This window comes from Myiozetetes cayanensis, unplaced genomic scaffold (genome assembly GCF_022539395.1).
Source record: "Myiozetetes cayanensis isolate MyiCay16 unplaced genomic scaffold, myiCay2020 scf5-8, whole genome shotgun sequence".
Lineage (NCBI taxonomy): Eukaryota > Metazoa > Chordata > Aves > Passeriformes > Tyrannidae > Myiozetetes > Myiozetetes cayanensis.
Window position 1 is genome coordinate 770,305 of NW_026087742.1, and position 20,753 is coordinate 791,057.

Consider the following 20,753-nt stretch of genomic DNA (forward strand, 5'->3'; position numbering starts at 1 on the left):
ATCAGGGAATACAGAGGAAGATGCAGGGAGGAACAGAGGGGTAGAGGGATGAAAGGAGAGATGGAGGGACAGAGGGAGAGTAGGATAATGGGATGAAGGGATGGAGGGACAGGGGGATGAAGGGAGAGATGGGGAGATGGAAGGATGGTGGAATGAAGGGATGGAGAAATAGAGGGAAGGAGGAAGGGATGGGGAGAAGGTGGAGGCAAGGTTAAAGAGGAGGGTGGGAATGGAGTGTGGGGTGGGATTTGGGGTTGTGAATCCAGCCTGGGAATAGGATTTTGGCCTCGCTGCAGGAGCGGGGGGGGGTGTTTTGCTTTGGGTTTGCAGCTGCAAGTCTGCAATGAAATGGGAAAGAAACAGGCAAAAGGAACAGAATAAAGCATGTGTGTGTGTGTGTGTGTGTGCGCACGCATTTGCACACACGTGTGCACAGGTGTTTGGCTTCACCCATAAACCCTGTCTCGGGGAGGGGAACTGGGAGCAGCAGCTGGTGCTGAAACAGCTCCTGAAGGATCTGGGTGTGGATTTGCACACGTGTGTGCACAGGGGTGTGGGTGGGGAGGTGTAGGTGTGTAGGTCTGTGCACGTATGCATGTGTACGTGCACAGGAGTGTGCGCAAACACCCACCCACGTGTGTGTCTGTGGGGTTACAAGTGCATGCAAGCGTAGGGATGTGGCACGCGTGTGCACATGTGTGACACCAGCACACGTACGAGCTCACGTGTGTACACGTGCACACACCTGCGTGTGCCTGCAAATGCACACGCCTGTGCATGTCTTCACGTGTGTGTGCGGCTGGGTGCGCCTGTCCAGGTGTGTCACACACACAGAGCCACCTCTCAGGTGTGTGTCCGGGTGTGTCACACACACAGAGCCATCTCTCAGGTGCCTGTCCGGGTGTGTCACGCCCTCCCCCCCCATCTCTCAGGTGTGTGCCCAGGTGTGTCACACACTGCCCCCCCCTCCCCCGTGTGCAAGCCCCGCCCCCGTGCCCCCGCCCCTCCAAGCCCTGCCCCGCGCGTGCCCCGCCCCGCGCGGTGGGGGCGGAGCGGATCCCGGAGCCGATCCCGGAGCCGATCCCGGCGCGGATCCCGGCGGTCCCGGTGCGGTGCCGGTGCCGCTCGCGGTGCGGGGCTCGGTCGCTCCCGCTGCGGGGCCGCCATGGCGTGGCCCTGCATCACCCGCGCCTGCTGCATCGCCCGCTTCTGGAACCAGCTGGACAAGGCGGACATCGCCGTCCCGCTCGTCTTCACCAAGTACTCGGAGGCCACCGAGCATCCCCCCGCGGCCCCGCCGCGCCCCGCGGCCCCCATCGAGACCCAGCCGGGCGGGGAGGCGGCGGCGGGCGGGGAGCCGGGTCCCGGTGCCGCCCGGCCCGGCCCGGCCCCGCACGCCTCGCCCCCGGCGGACTCGGTGATGCGGCACGACTACAAGCCCTGGAAGGTGCAGCGGCCCGAGCCGAGCTGCAAGCCCAAGAGCGAGTACCAGCCCTCGGACACTCCCTTCGAGAAGGAGACGCAGTACCAGAAGGATTTCCGTGCCTGGCCCATCCCCAAGCGGGGCGACCACCCCTGGATCCCCAAACCGGGCCCTTCGCCCGTGCTGGCCCTGGACCGCGCTTCCCCGGAGAAACCGGCGCAGGAGAAGCGGCGGAAGGTGCACATCGCTCCCGAGAAGAAGGAGGAAGACCTCGAGGCGGAGGATGAGCATCCCAAAGCGGTGCGGGCCGGGGACGGGAGAGACAAGGGTCGGAAGAAGGCGGAGGAGGCGGGCGGGCAGCCGGCCGAGCCGGGCAGGGGCCGGGCGGCCGCCGATGCTCTCAACAGGCAGATCAAGGAGGAGGTGGCGGCGGGGGTCAGTTCGTCCTACAGGTGAGACACCACCCCACCCCCCCGTCCAGACCTCCCAACCTGCCGACCCCTCGCCAGCCCTTCTCCGGTCCCCCTTTGCACGTCCCCGGGAGGAGCATCCCGCCCTGGGACAGAGGCTGTGAAACATTCCGGGGGGGTTTGCGCATCCCCTGCCCGGGGGGATTGTCCTTAAATTTCCTCCCCTCTCTGGGGTCGGTGATGAGGCAGTAGAATGCTGTGCAGGTGGTGAATATATGGACGCTTTTTGTCGGGTGGGTTGGCAGGAGGTTTGAGTGTCTTTGTGTGTGTGTGTGGTCCCTCCCCCCGCATCCCAAAATCCAGAGACACCCACCGCCTTGGATTTCCGCAGGGGGAACGTCTGGGGTCACGTCCCCGGGATGTGCGAGTGGCCTCTGGTCCTTTCCCAGCGCATCCCTGGATGTCGTGCTGCAGCCAACCCAAAGGAGCAGCATCCCAAGGGGCCCACGCGCGGGTGGGGTGCCCCACGCGCAGGAGGGTCCCGGGAATCATCCCAGGCTGGGCACCCCCGAGACAAAGCATCCTGGGGCCGCAGGACACACACACACACACATCCCAGGCCGCTTGGGTGGGGCAGCCCTGGATGCTGCCATGTTTAACGCAGCGCGGCCGGGGATGACACATCCCCGTGTCCCCCCCAGCGATCCCCCCCACCCAACCAGGAACGGGTGCCCTTATTTCACCTCAAACAAGAGACCTTGTTTGGGATTCGGGGCGCGAAACTCCTCGCCGAGAGCTGCTGTTGTTGTTCCTCTCCGGGTGAAGGGGCTGGTGGATGTGTTGGGAATGCAAAACAAAAGTGATGGGGTGGCTGCCCTGCACGTACGTTTGCAAGGAGGGTTTGCTGCGGTTGTGTTTTCCAGAGCTTTCCTTGGCAGAGCCCACCGCTGCCGAGCCCGGGGTGGAGGTGGCAGGGAGCAAACACGGGGGTTGTGGTGACAGAAAGTGTCATCGCAGCCTTTTTCGCTTCTCCCTGTCGCCGCTCGAACGCCGGGGTGTTTGTGCCTTTCAATTATTGGTCTTCCTCCTTGGGGAGGTTTGGAGGTGACACCGAGCCATCAAACAGGTGGTGCATCCACGCAGATCCGAGCTGAAGCTGGGATTTGACTCCCCTGTCCCACCGATGACTGTGTGGCACAGCAGAGCTGGCAGTCGCCTCCTGTCCCTGGTCCCTGGGTGGTGTAAGCAGTGAGATTTTGATTTTTGCTGTCGTTCAGCATCAGCTCTGGCTCTCCCTGGGGCTGTGAGTGGTGCTGGAGGCTCGGGAGCATCCAGGTGTGACGGTGGTGCTTGGCTGACACAGGAGAAAATGGCCAGAGATTTTTGGGGGCTCTGTTGTGCCGGGGTGGAGTGTGTAGGAGAAGGGTTTTCCAGGAGTGACACAGCCCTTTAATCTGCCGTAGCCAGCTGGGATCTGAGGCTGGGCTTTTTGTCTGCTCACCTTGCAAGGGCTGGGCTTGTGCTGGGGATGGAAGGGCTAAAGCAGAAAGCTCTCCTGGAGCTGGGGGGTTGTTGTGATGCTTATCTTGCACTGCTGCAAGGATAATTAGACTTATTTACTTGCATATTTAAATGAAGATTGCTCACCTTCCCATCCCATCTCTCCAGTCTGCTCCAGCAAATTCTTGCAGCAGTTGGGTTGGGGTTCCTCCCCAAGGAAAGGGGTTGGATCAGCTGGGATGTTAAATCTAAGAGGAACTAGAAGGATTCAACTCTCCTTGTTGTTGCTCCTTGGCTTTCAGGACACCATTAGGGCTTCTCTTTCCACTTGGGTCCTCATCTGCTCTCCCATTCCGTGTTTTCCTTCCTTGCAGCATATTGCAGGAGGAGTGTTTTGCTCTGATGCTCAGCCCTGGAACACAAGCATCTCTTCATTAATGCATAAGTGATGTTGTGGCTAATTGTTCTCATTTTCTCTTCAAATTAGGCATCTCCTAAGCGCTGTTTATTGTTTGGGTTCTTTTTAAAAAGCCAAATGCTCCAAATCCTTGCTACTACCAAGAGCCTGGCTGCTCACACACTGGGTGGGTATTTGAACACCTCCAGGGATGGAGGCTCCACAGGCTCTTTGGGCAGCCCTGGGGGCCACCCAGCAGCCCAGACTATCTGCTGGTGACTAGATTGGAGCAGGGGTGGCTCACATGGGGCTTGTCCTCCGTGGCCTTCGCTGGGCCTGTGCAGGGATGGGCTCGTGCTGCTCCCCAGCAGCAGAGAGCAGGGGAGATCTCCTTACAGTCCTCTGCCACTGCTGCACAGCAGCGTAATGTGATGCTCCAAGGCTGCCAAACAATTCCTTGGTGCAACCAAAGAGCACACCAGGAGCGGGTTTTCAGCTCCCTCTGCCCCCCTGGGCATTATTGCCACGTGAGGAATAGCTGAGGGTGTGGAATGGAGTAACCAGCCAGCCCAAGGTCATGGGGGAAGTCCAGCCAAAGGGAACAATTCCCCCTTTTAACCTCTGTGTACCTCGACAGAGAGTGAGCTCCTGCCAGGTCTGCCCAGAGGTGCAGGGCAGAGGCGGTGCCTGGTGCTGGTGTCCGTGGAGGATGGAGGCTCCTCCCAGCCACAAGGATGAGTGATTTGTTTGGGCCCAGAAGCCTTTGGAGAGGCCAGAGCAGCAGTGGGTGTCCGCTGGAGACTGCCTGTGCCCAGGGATCCTACAGAATAAGTAGCATTTATGTCTGTTGTTTATTACTTATTTGTATTATTAACGGTATTTTTACTATTTATATATTTATTTACTCGTTAGTTATAATTTGGCCACCCCCTGGTGGATGGAACCTTTTCTTGTTCAGTTCTCTGACGTCCTGTAGGAGGATCTGGTGGCATCACCGGGGGCTTTATCTGTACTGGGCACAGGGGTGACCCTGGTGACCTCAGTTCTGCAGTGCTTGGGAAGGGATGGGCAGAGCTCTCCTCCCTGCTGGAGTTCACCCTGGAGGTCTGGGACCAGAGAGAGCAGGTGACAAAATGTGCAGATAGTGGCATTTGCTGGGTTTGTGGAACAATTAGAAGCACATTTGGCAAAAATGTGAGAAGGAATGAGTTTATGTTTTTGGAAAATATGGAAAAACGCCAGAATTAGGTGTTTCTTGGGTGTTTTTTCCTCCTTCTTCTTCTTCTTTGTCTTGCATTCTTCTCCTTTTGTTACCTTTATTTCCTGAAGACAAAAGATATAAAAGGGAAAGGAAACACTTCACGCCCTTTGCAAGGTATCAAAAAATGAGTACCAAGGCCATGAATTTTCCCCAGAGAAGCAATATTGCACAAACCAGGTTTCCAGCTCTTTACCAAAGCAATTAGTTTTTTCTCCCCCACCGATTTCCTTTCCTGGCAGAGGAAACAAAACAATAAAAGCTTCAGTGGAAAATTTTGGCCTGGCTCTGGTATTAATGAATTGCCTGTTGCTAAGGTTCTGTCATTCATCTCAGACCCTGGAGGTACAAAAGATGTGGAGCAAATGAGAATTTGTAGTAGCTGTAGAGATGAATGAGTCAGCACTGGGGACTGGCTGTGTGGTTTTGGGAGATACAGAGGAGATAATTTCGGGAGGGATGTCCACGCGGGCAGGCTGGAGCAGGATACACGTGGGCAGGGAATTTTGGGCTCCACCGTTGTAGTTGTGGACATGTAGGGCTGGAAGGAGCTGCCAAGACCATCTGGTGCCCATCCCATTGCAGGGAAGGGGATGATGCATCGAGACCACACCAGGTTGAAGCTTGGGATGACCCAGCAATGTGTGGTGGCACCCAGAACCCCCCTGCCCTGGGCTGATCCCACAGCAGGGCAGGGGGGGATTCTGCCCCTCTGCCCCCTCAGGTGAGACCCCCCTGCAGAGCTGCTCCAGCCCTGGGAACAACAGCACAAGGACCTGGAGCTGCTGGAGAGAGTCCAGAGGAGGCCCCAGAGATGCTCCCAGGGCTGGAGCCCCTCTGCTCTGGAGCCAGGCTGGGAGAGCTGGGGGGGTTCTCCTGGAGAAGAGAAGGCTCCAGGGAGACCTGAGAGCCCCTTCCAGGACCTAAAGGGGCTCCAGGAGAGCTGGAGAGGGACTGGGGACAAGGCATGGAGGGACAGGACACAGGGAATGGCTTCACATGGACAAAGCACAGGGATGGATGGAATATTGGGAAGGAATTCCTGGCTGTGAGGATGGGCAGGCCCTGGCACAGGTTGCCCAGAGAAGCTGTGACTGCCCCTGGATCCCTGGAGGTGTCCAAGGCCAGGTTGAAGCAATTTTTCCACTGCTCCCATTCATCTGGGTCACCTCAGCAGGGACCCTTAGGCACACGGGGCTGGATGGGACCCTCTGAACCTCTGGTGGTTTGCAACCCATTTCCAGTCTGGGTCAGTGGGCAGCTTGTAGTTTGTTTTTTTGGGTTTCCTTCTTTCCTTCGTTCCTTCTTCCTCTCTTTCCTTTTGCAGTTTGCTGTTTTATTGGGTTTATTTCTTTCTGCTTTATTTTTTGGCTGTTTCTCCAACCCAGACATCACTGCTCTGTGTCTCCAAGGTACAGCACCCACAACCTTTGGCTCTGCAGCTGGCATGTCAAAATATTTTTTCGTCTCCTGTTTACTCCCTGTACCAACCTTTTCTCTCCAGCTCTTCCCGGGTGAGATGTGTTCAGTAACCAGAGGTGCAGAGTGTTGCCCTCTGGAGAGGAGGTGCCCATTCCTGCTGAGGCTCACGAGCCGTGTTTGTGGCTCTCACGGATCCCTGCGATAAACCAGGATGTTTATCCACGCTGTTCTCCGTAGGCAGGCACACCCTTGGAGCTGCCACCCCTCGGCAGGAGATCCTGGTGGTTAGTACCGAGCCTAGAGTTTGGTCCTGATCATTTCCAGCCCGTTTTGAGCACGGCAGTCCAGGTCAGTGCCTGCCTTCCTCTGTGCCTCCCCGATCCTGCTCCGCATTGGTGCTGCTGGACCACCTGGTGTCATCAGGAGGTCTCATCAGTGCTGCCCTACATTTCTCCTGCCAAGTCAACCTTAAAAATGTTAAACACTGCTAACCCTCCTTCCAGGCTGCAGCTCAGCCTTCCAGCACTCATCATTCCCCTCGCCCAGCTCCCTGCTCTGCTGATGCTCGCGTTCAGTGGCTTAATTAATAATTTCCCACATGGCCCTGGATAAAAATGCTGTACTGAAACCCGGTAGATTTTCACGTTTCTTTTGTCTGCTAAGTCAGTTATCGTATCAAAGGACATGTCAAACATCTCTCCCCCTCCCCTTCCCCGCACAGCCGTGTCTGGTGGGACCACCAGATTCCCTGGGATGCAGGAGCACATCCCAGTTCCACTGGTGGCTTCAGGCTGTGACACCAACAGTAAATAAAGAGAAGGGGAGAGGAATTTATTTCTCTTGATTTATAACTCAGTACTCTGGGTCTCCTTCCAGTGTCCTTTATATTTTTTACATATTTACTACATATTTATATGTAGATTTTTGTACTTATATGTTATTTATTTAATTTTTAAAGCAATATATTTTATATATGATATCTTATATATTATATTTTATGTTATATATATTTATTTAGATTAAAAAATAACATACACACAAACTGAGCTGTCCTCCTTTAACCTCCAACTCATCTCTCCTCCTCAACCCCAGCATTGCAGGTGTTCTACAGCAAACACATTTTGCTTTCTATTAATAACTGCTTTATTTCCATTAATAGCTCATTGTAAAGGGAGCAGTTTTCTTTGCATTAATACTTTTTTTTTTCTTCCCTCACACGGAGCCTCCACCTGAGGGGACCCTGCAGCACTTTGCACACACAGTGTGCATGGGGAGACACTCCTGCTGCTCACTGAGCTGGCTGCAAGCTGGGCTGCTGAGACTACAAAATAAAGGGGTTTGGTGCTGGGAAGGTTGGAAGCCTGTTACTTTTTCTTTCAAAAAAATTTTTTTAAAATTAATTTTTAATTTTTATTTTTTAAAATTTAATTTAATTTTTGATATTTTTAAATTTTATTTTCAACTTTTTTTTTAGTGTCTTGAGTGGGTTTCTTTTTTTTGTTTTGGGGAATTTTTGTTTTTTTTACTTTTTGTTTTCTTTTTTGTTTGGATTGGGAGGCACCTGAAATATCATCTCATTCCAACCCCCCCTGCCATGGGCAGGGACACCTTCTACTAGACCAGGTTGCTCCAGCGTTTCCTTGAACACTTACAGGGATGGGGCATCAACAGCTGCTTGGATCATCTCATTTCAGATGTTCTTCTCCACACTCATCCCAATCCTGCTCCCCTGGCACAAGGTCTGACCCACAAGGTCTTTTGGGCCTCCTACGTGTAAGGACCAGCTGTCAATTAAACGGTGATTATGTGAAATTAATTCCTAAAATTGAAGGGCGGGGGGGAATTACTGACTGCCATGGTCTGATGTTTCCACTTTGGTGGGCTGCAGACCAGGACTTTGACCACGCTTTGTGCCCTTGTTGTTTGGATATAAATGGAGGTAAGAAAGAGTGAGATGGGGGAAGGAAAGGGGCATTGGAGCCCCCCTGGGCTGGGGCTGCTGGGGGACAGCCCCCAGCCGGGTACCCTGCACATCCAGCGCCTCAGCCAAGCAGCAGAGTTGTCCCTGTGTCAGCCAGTAGCCATGGCAACTCTCAGGGAGGATTCCCAGAGAGGGCTGTGTTGGCAAGCAGCCCAGTGGAGGCAGGACACAAGGAAAACCACGTGTTCCCTCCTTCGGCATCATCCTGGTCCTGCGGAGAGCAGGGGAGAGGCTGGTGCTGAAGGTTGCAGCGGTTGTGCCTCCATCGGTGGGTAAAAGCCTCTGGTGGCACAGCAGCACTGGAATAAGGCTTGGAGCAGGATCAGAGAGGCACAGAATGGTTTGGGTGGGAAGGGACCTTAAAGCTCATCCAGCTCCACCCCCTGCCATGGGCATGAATTGAACGTGTTCTTGAGGTTGTCCCCAGCCCCATTTGCCATGATTCTCCTTCTGGCCTGTTCCAGGACTGCCAACTAATGTGCTGATCCCTGTACACGGAGGATTTTCATCCTCTCAGGAGAGATTCTCCTTTATGACCAGTTGCAATTCGTCTCCTCGGCCTCCCCCCATTCAGAGCCAAGAATCCCTTCCCAATATCCCATCTCTCCCTGTCCTCTGGCAGTGGGAATCCATTCCCCCTTGTCCTGTCCCCCCAGCTCCTTGTCCAAAATCCATCTTCAGCTCTCTTAGAGCCCCTTTAGGTATAGGATGCCTTAAATATCCCACAGGCAATTTTGATTTACAGCACTGCTTTCCTGCCGTGGTTATAACTGGTACCTTAGTGCAGGGAAGAGGTTTCTGAGGGCAGAACGTGGCGATGGGACCATCCCAGCTCAGAGCTGTGTTTCATCCGTGTAACTCGTGCTGAGCCCTTCAACCTGTGCTTGGCTAAATCGTTTTGCATGAACTGGAATTCACAGAGATCTTGACATATCAGAGAAACAGCCTGAAATAAAGAAGCAGCAGCTCAGGAGAGGTGAGGGCAGGGTAGGACACAGAGGTGGGGATTAGCAGTAATGCTGCTGCAGGAGCTATTTTGCAGGGAATCACAAATCACATATCAGTAATGTCATTTTATTAAAAAAAGGTAATAAATTAACAACAAAACCACTCAAAAAAAAAAGAGATACTTTTGAGTGAGTACTGAGATGGATGGAGAGGATGTGTCATCGTTCCACATTAGTCAAGTCTCGGGTAGACTCTTTTATTCAGGTTTTGGTTTTGCCCTTCAGCAATCACAGACCAGAGTCCTGAGGACACCCATTGGGGGGGTCAGGAGTGCAGCAGATGTGGCTGCTGCAGGAAGCTGGAAGGTGTGGAATGGCTTTGGAACGTAGAAATGGGTTATTGCCTTTGCATCTCTGAGGTTGGGATGCTCCAACCTGCTCTGTCCCAGCCCAGAGGAGCAGGACTGGGATGTGCAAAGTAAGGAGTGTTTTAAGTGCTTTGCTGGAGCAAGTCCGAGGGTGCTGAGCATGGGAGGTGCCAGCAGGGTGTCTCCACAGCCCCTCTCTGAATCCAGGGGGAAAAGAAATAAGTCATTACCATTCATTCTCTGCATTGATTTTCTGTCTGCAGTGACCTTGGCGCTGCTGGCTTTTCTTTCTGCTCCCCAGGGCACGGGTTGGACGAAGCAATTATAATGTTAATAAAAACTGCCTGGGTGTGTTGTGTGGGGGGACGTTTGATTTATATTACCTTGATGGCGTCTGCTGGCCATCAAACATTGCCCCACCGCCCTCTCTCCTCCCTGCCATGCTCCAGGTCCTTTATCCCATGCTGGGGTCCAGCTGTTGGAGCCTTATCCAGTGTTGGACCTTGTGTGTCTTTGCCCAGACCAAACCACCTCATATTCCTGCACTGCCGGGGACTGGAAATCCAAAGCACCGTCCCTTGACAGCAGAGGTGTCTGTGGGACCCTGGGCCTGCCCTGCCTGGATGGAAAACACCACGTGGGGTCCAGAAAGCGTGTGCATGTGGCACCTGGGGACCTGGGTTAGTGGTGGCCTTGGCAGTGCTGGGGAAACTGTTGGACTTGATGGTCTTGGAGGGCTTTTTTAATATAAATATTCTGTGTGTCCATGACTTCGGGGCAGGATATCCATGTGGATATTGCAGAGATCAGTGGAAAACACCTCATTGTTTGGGGCTGGATCAGGATTTGATCAAACTGAGCTGAGTACAGCCAGGGGTGACCCCATTTAACTGCTGCAGCAGAGAGAACCCAAGGTGACAGCTCCCAAGTCCTTTCCCCCACCTTCCTTTGGGTTGAATTTTCTCTTGGCTGGCACCTTAGTTTTTTGTGGGGGTTTTTTTTGTTTGGTTGGTTGGTTTTTTGTTTGGTTTTTTTTTTGTGGTTTTGTTCATTTTTTGTTTGTTTTTGGTTGATTTTTTATGTTGTGGGTTTTTTTTTGCAATGCAGTATTTAATTATTACTTCATATAAACATTTTATGAACTGCCACAGGAGGTGAATTATTTATGGGAGGGGAAGGAGGGCTCTTTCTGAGCCTTTCTGCCCTGTCTGTTGCAATAAATATCAATCTGGGAGTGTGTGTTTTTAGGGCTTGCACGCTCTGCCTGGGAGACAGGAACACTGCCTGCTCCCATCAGCTCCTCTCTCAATTAACTACCTGCTTAAGACATTGGTCCCTGGCATGTTTTATTTCTCCACCAAGCTTGGAACAGCTCCAAGGGAAGAAGTATTTGTGGCCTCGCTTCCAAATGAGGCAAGTATTATTCACCCAGCAGGTACAGGTGGCTGGGGGAGGCTGTAGATGTTTGCTGTGCCCAAAAAGGTGCTTTGTAAGAGCAAATCCTCCTTCCAGTTCTTTTGCAGAGGACTTGTAAAAGTGATACTTTTGATTTTTGGTCTCCAAATTTACTGCCTGGGGGCTTTTTTGGGCTTTAGGGAAGGGATTGCTGTGCCCACTTCTGTGTGCTGGCAGCTGGGTTTGGGGTTTGGCAGGTGGGTCTGGGACAGGTGATGCTTGCAGGGTGGGATACTTTTATTCAGTCCTATCTTTCCTGGGAAGTGGTTCCCGTGATCCAGACCTGTTTTTAAGGCTGTTTGCAGCCACATTACAATGGCACCATCCTCTAGACCGGTGTCTCTGGCCACAGGAGCATCAGTGCAGCTCTGTCTCAAAGCAAGTGGCCCATTTGCAGCATCCTGGAGATGCTCCAGGCTGGGCCTGGAGGTGCCAAAAGACTCCAGGACATTAGATCCCTGGGTGGGAACATCCCATTAACTTCCCAAGCCGTGGCAACGCAGGATGCTCCCCAAAATGGGAGCAGGCTTTGAGTCTCTGAGGTGTCTCTGGGGTTTTGTCCCAGCCTGTGCAGCTGAACACGAGCACCTTTGGTGTAAAGACCGAAGCCATTTGGTCTGAGCTTTGCTTTCAGAGCTCTACACTCCTTGCAAGCACCGGAGAAGCCCTTGAAAACAACCAATTAAATATAAAATAACCTTCTTCCAGAGCATGCTTTCTCCCCATTTCCCATATAACACTTTCTGAGAATCCTCCTTACCCTCTATTTCGTGATGGCTGTGGTGTGGGCAGCGTGGTACCTGCAGTGACCACAAATTGCTTCATTCACTCATAGTGGTCCTTGTTTTTAACCAATTAGGAGGAGGTTTCACAGCAGAGCCATCTGTTCCAGTGCCTTCTGCTGCCCCAGACTCCCCTGAGACAGCTTTGATGGCCCCAGTATTTACCATTTTGGTGCCATGGGACTAACCCAGTTGTTGGGGAGCCAGAGTGAGTGGTTCCTCCCCACCAGAACATTACTGGTGTAAAAGTGGTGCTGGTGGTTTCCCAGGCTTGAGGTGGGAAAACAGAGAGCATTTCCTTCACCAATTTTTCTAATTTCCTGCAGTTCATATAATTTTGTGCCTCCCTCTGGCAGGGAGAGCTTCTAAAGAAAGATGGGTTAACTGGAAGTGGCGTGGATTGAGTGTGACACTGTTGAAAGGGATGGACTTTAATGGTCCTGATTCTGCTCCCTGTTACCCCCACACAGCCCCGCTGACTTGTGGTGCTGTGTTTTATGGCTTCCTAAAAAGATTCGTGGCCATCTTAAGCTTTTTCCTCTTCCCAAGGAAGCTTTCCCACCTCCCAGTTCCCTCTCTCTGGGCAGCCTGTGCCAGGGCCTCATCACCCTCAGAATTCCTTCCCAATATCCAATCTAAACATCCCTTCTTTTAGTTCAAAGCTGTTCCACCTTGTCCCAGCCTTTCACTCTGTTAGAACAACCTTCCCCACAGCACCCAGGGCAATTTCAAGGGAATTTTCTTGTGTTTCCTTTCCAGTGATTCCACATATGCCGTGCAAGGAGCTCTGCACCTTCCTGTCTGCAGTACAAATCAATTGTATAACTAGATTTTGCAGTAGCACAGCATTAAGGGTAAAGATGGGAGGGGAAATCCGACTCAGCCTTTCATTGCGTTCTCTGAGCTCAGTAATCCTTTATCTGAAGATCTTTGCTCAATCCTCAGCTCTCTTCCTTCATCTACTTAGTTCCCACCCAGCTCCGTTATGGTTTCCCCAGTTAAAAAGAATTAAAACCTCTTAACTTCAGCTGCAGAAAAGTTCAGCGGGGTGCATCGCACAGGAAAACGTAAAATGGCAAAGAGAATTCAGTCCAAGTGACTGGCTTGGGACTTTTTGTGCTAAAAGTACCTTAGGTTCACAATATTTCTGTAAAATTTTGTAAAGAAATGGGACGAGCTCAAACACAAAGACACATGGGCATGGCAGGGGTGGGTGATCGGACCAAACGTGGGTTAATCCACATCTGTGGTTGCAGTATCGAAGGCTGTGTTGTTGTCACACTGCCTGTGGGATGTGCAGCACATCTCCCTGTCCCTGACTTGTGGACACAGTGGAAATGCAGCTCCTCAAGCTGCAGAACCCTTTGCTGTGAAATATTCGTCCTGCTGGATCCAGCGGGTGGATCCAAGGAGTTTCTGCCAGAGGAGTTCTTGCGAAAAATATCTGCACCAATGTTTTTTATTATCATGCATTTTATATAGTATTTTTGTATTTTGTATATGTGTTCATGCTTTCTATAGTATATACGTATTTTATTAGTATTATGATTTGTTTATGATTTCATTTGTATTTATCCCCACAAACCATGACCCGAGCTGAACTGAGATAAAGCATTTTCAATTCATCTCCTCTCTGTGTCTTCAGACACTTGGAATGAGGTGCTGAAAAACATCTCCCCACCAAGAATCTCACTGGAGCCAAAGGCTCAGGAGGCCACTAGTCAAGGATCGTCCAGCCCTGGCACAGCTGCCCAGGGCAGTGGAATTCCCATCCCTGGAGGGATTTAAAAGCTGTGTGGATGTGGCACTTGGGGACAGGGGTCAGTGGTGGCCTTGGCAGTGCTGGAGGAACAATTGGACTTGATGATCCTGGAGGACTTTTCCATCTTAAAAGAGTCATTGATTCATTGTGCCCTTTGCATGGGGATGGGCAGGGCCAGGCAGCTCCTGGTTTCCCTGTATCCAGCTGGATATTTGAATGAGTTCGTTGCACTCCCCAGGAACTGCACTAAAAAAAATCTTCACACTTAAAGAGAAGAATTTCCAGTGCTGTGTTAAGTCTGCAGTTTCTTCCACTTTTCCTAATGTGAAGGTTTCCTCTCAAGGGTTTTTATCCATGGGGCCCTAATGGATGAACCTACTTAATCCAGGCTCCATATTTCCGTGCAGTTGCACGTGTTGTCTTGCAAATGGAGGCAGATCCAGGATGCTCTTTGGCCCAGCAAACTCTCAGAGGAGCACTTTGGCTCTCCTCACGCTGCTCAGGTTCCTGCAGCCCATCCTTCTCTGCCTGTGGCAATGCTGTTCCCAATCCTAATGGTGCTGCAGTGCCCTGTCAATAAAGATGCTGCTGTGTCAGAGCATCCCCGCTCTGGAGCTGCTCTGTGTGTTGAACCTCGTGGCAAATTTCACACTCATCTGCCCTTTTGCAGGACTGAGGGGTTGAGATGTTGCCCACTGGAGAAGAGACACTCAGGCTGTTAAATGGGATGTTGGCAGAGCTCTGACCTGATCCTGACCCATTTTCCAGGGGTGAACGTGACATTTCCAGCTGGGCTGTTTCTGCAGGCGAGCACAGAAGTGTCAGGCTGTATCACCCTGGGAGCTTGGCATGGGCTGGCCACTTCATCTGGGTGTGGGGATTTATCTCACCCTCCCCTATCATACGTGGGCCTCTCCATCCTGTTACTCCTCATGGATGCTCCTGACCTCTCCTCTTTCTCCACGCTGAGACATGAGCAGTGGCAGGGCTGTTACTCTTGGGTTTCCTCGCCCACAACTCCTTTTCTCCCTCACTCCTTGGCCCTCTCGGTGTTCAGCATCACCTTCACTCCCGTGTTTGTGACGTTTCAGACACGACAGCCTGGGCAGTAATTCTTCCTCCCTGGAACTCCATGCTCCACGGCCCTCAGGCAGTGCAATATCCATGATTTGTGGGCTGCTGACTGAAGCAGCTTTTATAAATGGCTCACAGCATGGTTCTGCTCTGCCAAATGACTTGACTTCATCCTTTTCAGGACATTAATCTTGGTATCTTGCTCACAACCTCCTTCAGCCAGTGCCAAAGTCACCTTCTTGAGGGCTCAGCACTTTGGTCCTCTTCTATGCCAGTTCTGTGCTTGGTGGGCCCTACCCAGGGATGTTCTGACCCCTCTCCATCCTGCTCACACTCACTCCATTGTCCATTGTCCAAGTTTCCAATTCCTGCATTAATATAGATCACTTTGTTTTGGTGCACAATTAGATATGGGCTCATCCAGACTGACTTGCTCTGTGTACATGTCTGTAAATATATCTATATATATATATTTGTGTGGGTGTGTGCATGTCTTAGAGGTTGATTATTAATGTTTTTGGGGAAAAAAATGATCTTGGGCACCAGGAGCTTCTTTATACCATTGACAGCGTCAGTGCAACCTTACAGTAAATTATTGTGCACAAGAGAATAGCCCAGGCAGCAGAGGATAAAGCTGTCATTAAACATCCCCGTGGGAGCTGGGGACAGGGCACTGGGTGCACGGGCAGGGGCAGGGCAGTTCTGGCACTTGCAGGGGGCAGATCTGGTGTGTTGGCAAGGCCAGTGACAGCGGGAGATGGTTGGAATTGATTTTTTAATCAATGGGGGTGGAAAATGGGATCAGGGACCTCAGTTCCTTTCCTGCTGGAAGTGGGTTGGGAGTCGGGGTTTGGCTCTTGCAGAGCAGTAACCACTGATGAGGCCTGTCCTTAAAACCACCTGTGTTTGCAGGAGGATGCACAGCCTGTGTGGAGTCCAAATGGAATGTTTGCTGTTCACATTAGAAAGAGAACAGCTTTGGGATCAAACACGGGCCCGCCCCTCACCTGGGCAGTCCTTTCTGAACAGGATTTGCCGACAGTCCCGTGGTTGATCACAGCCAGAGGGAGTCTGGAGGAGATTCCTTCAGCATGGAATAACTGCTGCTTTGGCCCATGGTTTTTAGAGAGCAGTTAAATGCTGAAGATAACTCTGAATACTCTCAATATCCAGCTAAACAGCCATGACTTAATTAAACCTCATTATTTACTGGAGTTCAGTGTCCTCCTTTGGCATTGAGTTCCAGAGTTCAACCAACCATTACCATTGATTTTGGGTTTCCCACTATTTCATGTCACTGAACATCTCTTTCCCTGCATTAAGAGGGGAAATAAGGGAGTTGGAGGATATTTAGGAGCAAATGATACTGTATTCCAGAAAGGCAAAATAATTTGAAAATCCCAGACAAACTTTTTACTTAGTTTTTTCATTGCTGTTTTGATAGAGGAACATTAAAGAGAAACGTGATGTTCTGAAATCCTCCCAGTGAAGCATTTTGGTGTTCTGCTTCGTAAGAGGATTCATAGTCCCTCTGTGTTGTCCTGAGCAGAATAAGGAAAAAAAACTGGGAGGGGAAAGAGTTAAAAAAAATGAAAAAAACTCCAACTTTCCACTTTAGAATTAATTAAACATTTCAGGCCTAACACTTTGTAAAGAATCATTTTTTTTTTTCCTAGTGAAAAATCTGAATATTTTTCTTTTTTTCAGTGAGCTGTGGTTTTCCAGGTTAAGCTGGAAATACCCCTGCTGTGCAGGACTCCAGCCTGAAGTTCCTGGTGTCCCTGGTTCTGCACCATTCATTATTTTGCACGTGTACACTGGGACAGGGGAATTGGGCTGGCCCAGTGCCAGTGGAGCTGCTGTCAGCAGAACACCCTGAACACCCTGTGCTGATGCTGAACAAACACAGCCTCTCTTTAAAGCCCTTCAAAGGAGGTGGGAGCCTTGAAGTGGTTAAGCCTGGCCCTGTCCTCCCCTTCCTTCCCCCTCTTGGCTCAGTAGATGAAGGCAATCCGTGCCTACACGGGTCGGGATGAGCATCTCCAGAGGCAGCTTGGAGCTCAGCTCAGCCCCAGTGTCCCCTGGCTGGGCTGGAAGAGTGTGTTCAGGTCACCTTCACCTGCCTCCAGCAATCCCCAGCCAGGGGGAAATGCAATTAAAATGAAATAACTGGGGTGGGTGGAGCAGTGTGGTGACCACTGTTGGATGCCAAGACAGCAGTTCTTCAAATCCTCCTCAGCAGAACGAAGAGCAGGGACAGTCCCTCAGATAAAGAACTGCAGAGCTGGCCTGAGCTGTGCCTGTTGGACACATCCAGCCTGGAGCTGCTCCGTGGCTCATCCCTGCTGGGTTAGGTGAGCTGGGAGCTGAGCTCTGTCAGGATGGGGTCTGGCACACTCCTGGGACACTCTGAGAGCTAATTTGTGTGTGTGCAGAATTCTGCAGTGCTCCAGGCACCACCGTGACCTGTTGTTCTGAAAACAGGGGGAAAATAATGTTTTCAGGGATTGTTTCAGGTTGAAGAAGGAATTTGTCACCTCTGGGCACCTTCCCCACAAATTGGCCTTGGGATGTTAAGCAGTAATGAGGGAATTCTCTCAACTTCAGGATCTCTCTCCAAACCAGAGTTAGTTTTAGTGTTACAGGAGCAACTGTACCTTAGAGAGCAGTTATTTTTACTATTCCCAGAATACAGAAAAAAAATAAAATAATTAACTTTTTAAGCTGCTAATTTCCCCCTCACTTCTTTGCTGCATATAAGGAGTATTTAAATTTATAACACAACACCTCTGAGTGACATAAATATCCTGGTGTAGCTGTAGTAAATGGTTTGAGACTGTGTCCTCCTCCTGCTCCTCTGCAAGCTCTGGAGAGCAGTTTGTCAGTCATATATTCACATCTTTAATCTACCTCTTTAAGCATGTTTCTTTCTCCTTTCTCTCAAAACTCTTCACGCAGGAGGGATATTTTAACAATGGACTGCAGAGAAATACCTGTGACAAATGGATGATATTCACTGAATGGGAAAGTCTTCAGTTGGGAATGTCTTCAAATGGGAACTGAATGTCTTTTTTTTCAAATGGAAAAGCCTTCAATTCATGTGTTGCTCATTCAGTGCAGTGGAACAGCATCCCTCAAACAGGGATTATCCCCGGACCTTTGGCAGTATCAGTGTTATCCAGGCCCAGGAAGGGCTGAAGAGTAAAGAGGGAGGGAAATTCAGAAATACAGGCACAATAAAAAGTAGATGTAGGTAGAAGCAACACTAAGGATGGCGAGTTGGAGCTGGGATGTGGCTCAGAGATGGCAATACCTACTTTCAGGGCTGTGTTTGTGAGTGTCTCACGTGTGCTCCATGTTTGCATTCCCGTCAGCAGAGATCTAGTCCATGAACAGAGCCCAGAGAGGCACTGAGCTCATCCTGCAGGCAGCAGTTACCTTGGAAGAGAAATGGGGTTTTTCCATTTTTCAGAGGGATTGTGTGAATGAGAAATGTAGGACTGAGCAGGCAGGGAGCTGCCCAGGTCCTGCACATGAAGGGATCGTGTATTCCCAGTCCCTGAGGGCACTAGATGACCTTCTGCAGCCCTGCAGCCCTGCCTAAGCATCCTCTGGTGATGTGTGCATGCCCAAACTGAAGCTTTCCTGAGCCCCTGGACTCGGTCCAGCTGCTTTATCTTCGTAAAAGGGAAAGCTGAATAACTCCATGCCCATTTGTCAAATTTGGTTGAAGCTGATTAAGATGTTCAGAGCTATTATGGGAAGGGATTGACTGGCAGTACCCTCACACAGAGTTCATTCCCCTCATAATCCAGGTTGAAAATGAGTAACACAGCCCAAAAATGTGGAACAGGGCAAGAGGGGCAGGGTCTGCAGCTCAGAGATCCCATTGCCTCAGAAGCCCTGAAATTAAGGCAAGAAAATGAAAAGGGGTTGGAGTGAAAAGACCTTTAAGGTCCGTCTCGACCCAAACCATTCCACAGCTGTGTGTTTTCCAAGGAAAACTCCCCCCTCTGCAGAGGGCTTGTATCACCACTGTTGGGATAACTCTTGGCTTGCACTGGAGTTTTCAGGATCTAAACACTGCCTTGGACTATGTCTGAGCACAACCCCAGGAAGGTACCAACACATGTGGGTCTCTCCATCCCCATTCTCAGATGAATATTGATTTTTAGAGAGAAAATAAAAAGGGTTTGCTTCAAAACCGAGCAGATGTTGGTGCTGTGCTGGGAAGAACTAGAAAAAAGAAGAGAAGGAGGCTGTGGAACATGTCCAGGAGATGTTAAAAATCTTTCAGGCATGATTGGGTTTTCTTCCTCTAAAAGGTTGACACTGTCCAAAACAAGTGAAAGATGGGGTTATTTTTTTCCTGTAACTCAAGAATTCACTATGAGCTAATAAAGAGCTTCACCTTATAGACTGTGCATTTCCTGCTCTGCTTGAGTTTACATCTAAGACAGCTTTATCTTGATTATTTACCTGTTTATCCCAATGATTTGTCTGTTAGTCTGGAATGAACTGAACTGTTGTGCACAGTTTGGTGTGGAATCACACAATTGTCTCCTTACAGGTGTGGCTGAGGGGTTCCCTGGGCTGCCTGATATTAATAGATCACGTTTCATGTGAATTATTTGTCAAAGGGGGTTTGGATGGGGTAAAAAAATGAGCCTGTTTCCATGTAAACCTGGCTGGCCAGAGGCAAAAATCCCTCCCTCACAGAGCTCGTTGAGCAACGTGGGATTCCATTCGTTGCTCTCCTGTTGGATCCCTGAACCTGTTTCCTCTGGATCCGCAGGAACGAGTTCCGGCCCTGGATAGACGTGAAGCCCGTGAAAGCGATACGAGCCAAGCCCCAGTACAAACCACCAGAGGAGAAAATGATCCACGAAACCAGTTACAGCGCCCAGTTCAAGGGGGAAACCAGCAAGCCTTCTCCAGCTGACAACAAATACCTGGAGCGCAGGAGGATACGCACCCTCTACAGCGAGCCCTACAAAGAACCTCCCAAGGTGAGGAATGCGGAGGGAGGGACCCGGGGAGGGACACGTCCAACCCACAGGGCAGGGCTGGACTCTGCTGCCTTCAGTCCCCTTCCTTCTGACCAGCTGGGGATCCACCTTGGAGCTGGTGGTGAAGGGAAAACTAAACATGTCCTGTCCTTGTGCTCTGGCGGCCCAGAAACCCCACCCCGTGCCCTGGGCTGGTCCCACAGCGTGGGCAGCAGGGAAAGGGGGATTTGCCCCTCTGGCCCCTTCAGTGGGGGCAGAGCTGCTCCAGCCCTGGGGAACAACAGCACAAGGACCTGGAGCTGCTGGAGAGAGTCCAGAGGAGGCCCTGGAGATGCTCCCAGGGCTGGAACCCCTCTGCTCTGGAGCCAGGCTGGGAGAGCTGGGAGTGCTCACCTGGAGAAGAGAAGGCTCCAGGGAGACCTGAGAGTCCCTTGCAGGGCCTAAAGGGGCTCCAGGAGAGCTGGAGAGGGACTGGGGACAAGGGGGAATGGCTTTCCACTGCCAGAGGACAGGGATAGATGGGATATTGGTAAGGAATTGTTGGCTGTGAGGGTGGGAGGCCCTGGCACAGGTTGCCCAGAGAAGCTGTGTCTGCCCCTGGATCCCTGGAAGTATCCAAGAGCAGGTTGGATGGGACTTGGAGCAATTTGGGATAGTGGAAGGTGTCCCTGCCCATGGCATGGGGTTGCAAATAGATGGTCTTTAGGGACTCTTTTAACCCAAACAATCCTATAATTGTAAGGTCTCTAGAAAGCTTGATGCACTTTGGAGACAGTAGTGCCCTATGTCAAACTGAGGAGTGAGGGCAGGGCCCAGATGAAGAGGGTTTTGTGTTGTCATTTCCCACATGATTACCTAGGCAGCTTTCCATTTCTCCCCCTAAAACTATAGGAACTCCACGTTACTGTTTTTCCTGGGAACAGCATGGTAAGAGCCAGATCTTCATCTGCAGTTAATTCAGAGCG

At 51.1% G+C, this 20,753-nt stretch overlaps 1 protein-coding gene across 3 annotated transcripts in view; it reads left to right on the forward strand.

Moving 5' to 3' along the window:
- Positions 1-1,059: 1,059 nt before the first annotated feature.
- Positions 1,060-20,753, forward strand: part of MAP6 (microtubule associated protein 6) — a 31,182-nt gene continuing 11,488 nt past the window's right edge. For 2 of the 3 annotated variants that reach the window (XM_050333480.1, XM_050333479.1), the window contains exons 1-2: positions 1,060-1,875; positions 19,575-19,788. In XM_050333480.1, coding sequence (XP_050189437.1) covers positions 1,166-1,875; positions 19,575-19,788 — 924 coding nt within the window. In that variant the 5' untranslated portion in view covers positions 1,060-1,165. The remainder of the gene's footprint in view (positions 1,876-19,574; positions 19,789-20,753) is intronic. The other variant, XR_007631030.1, reaches the window with a different exon arrangement.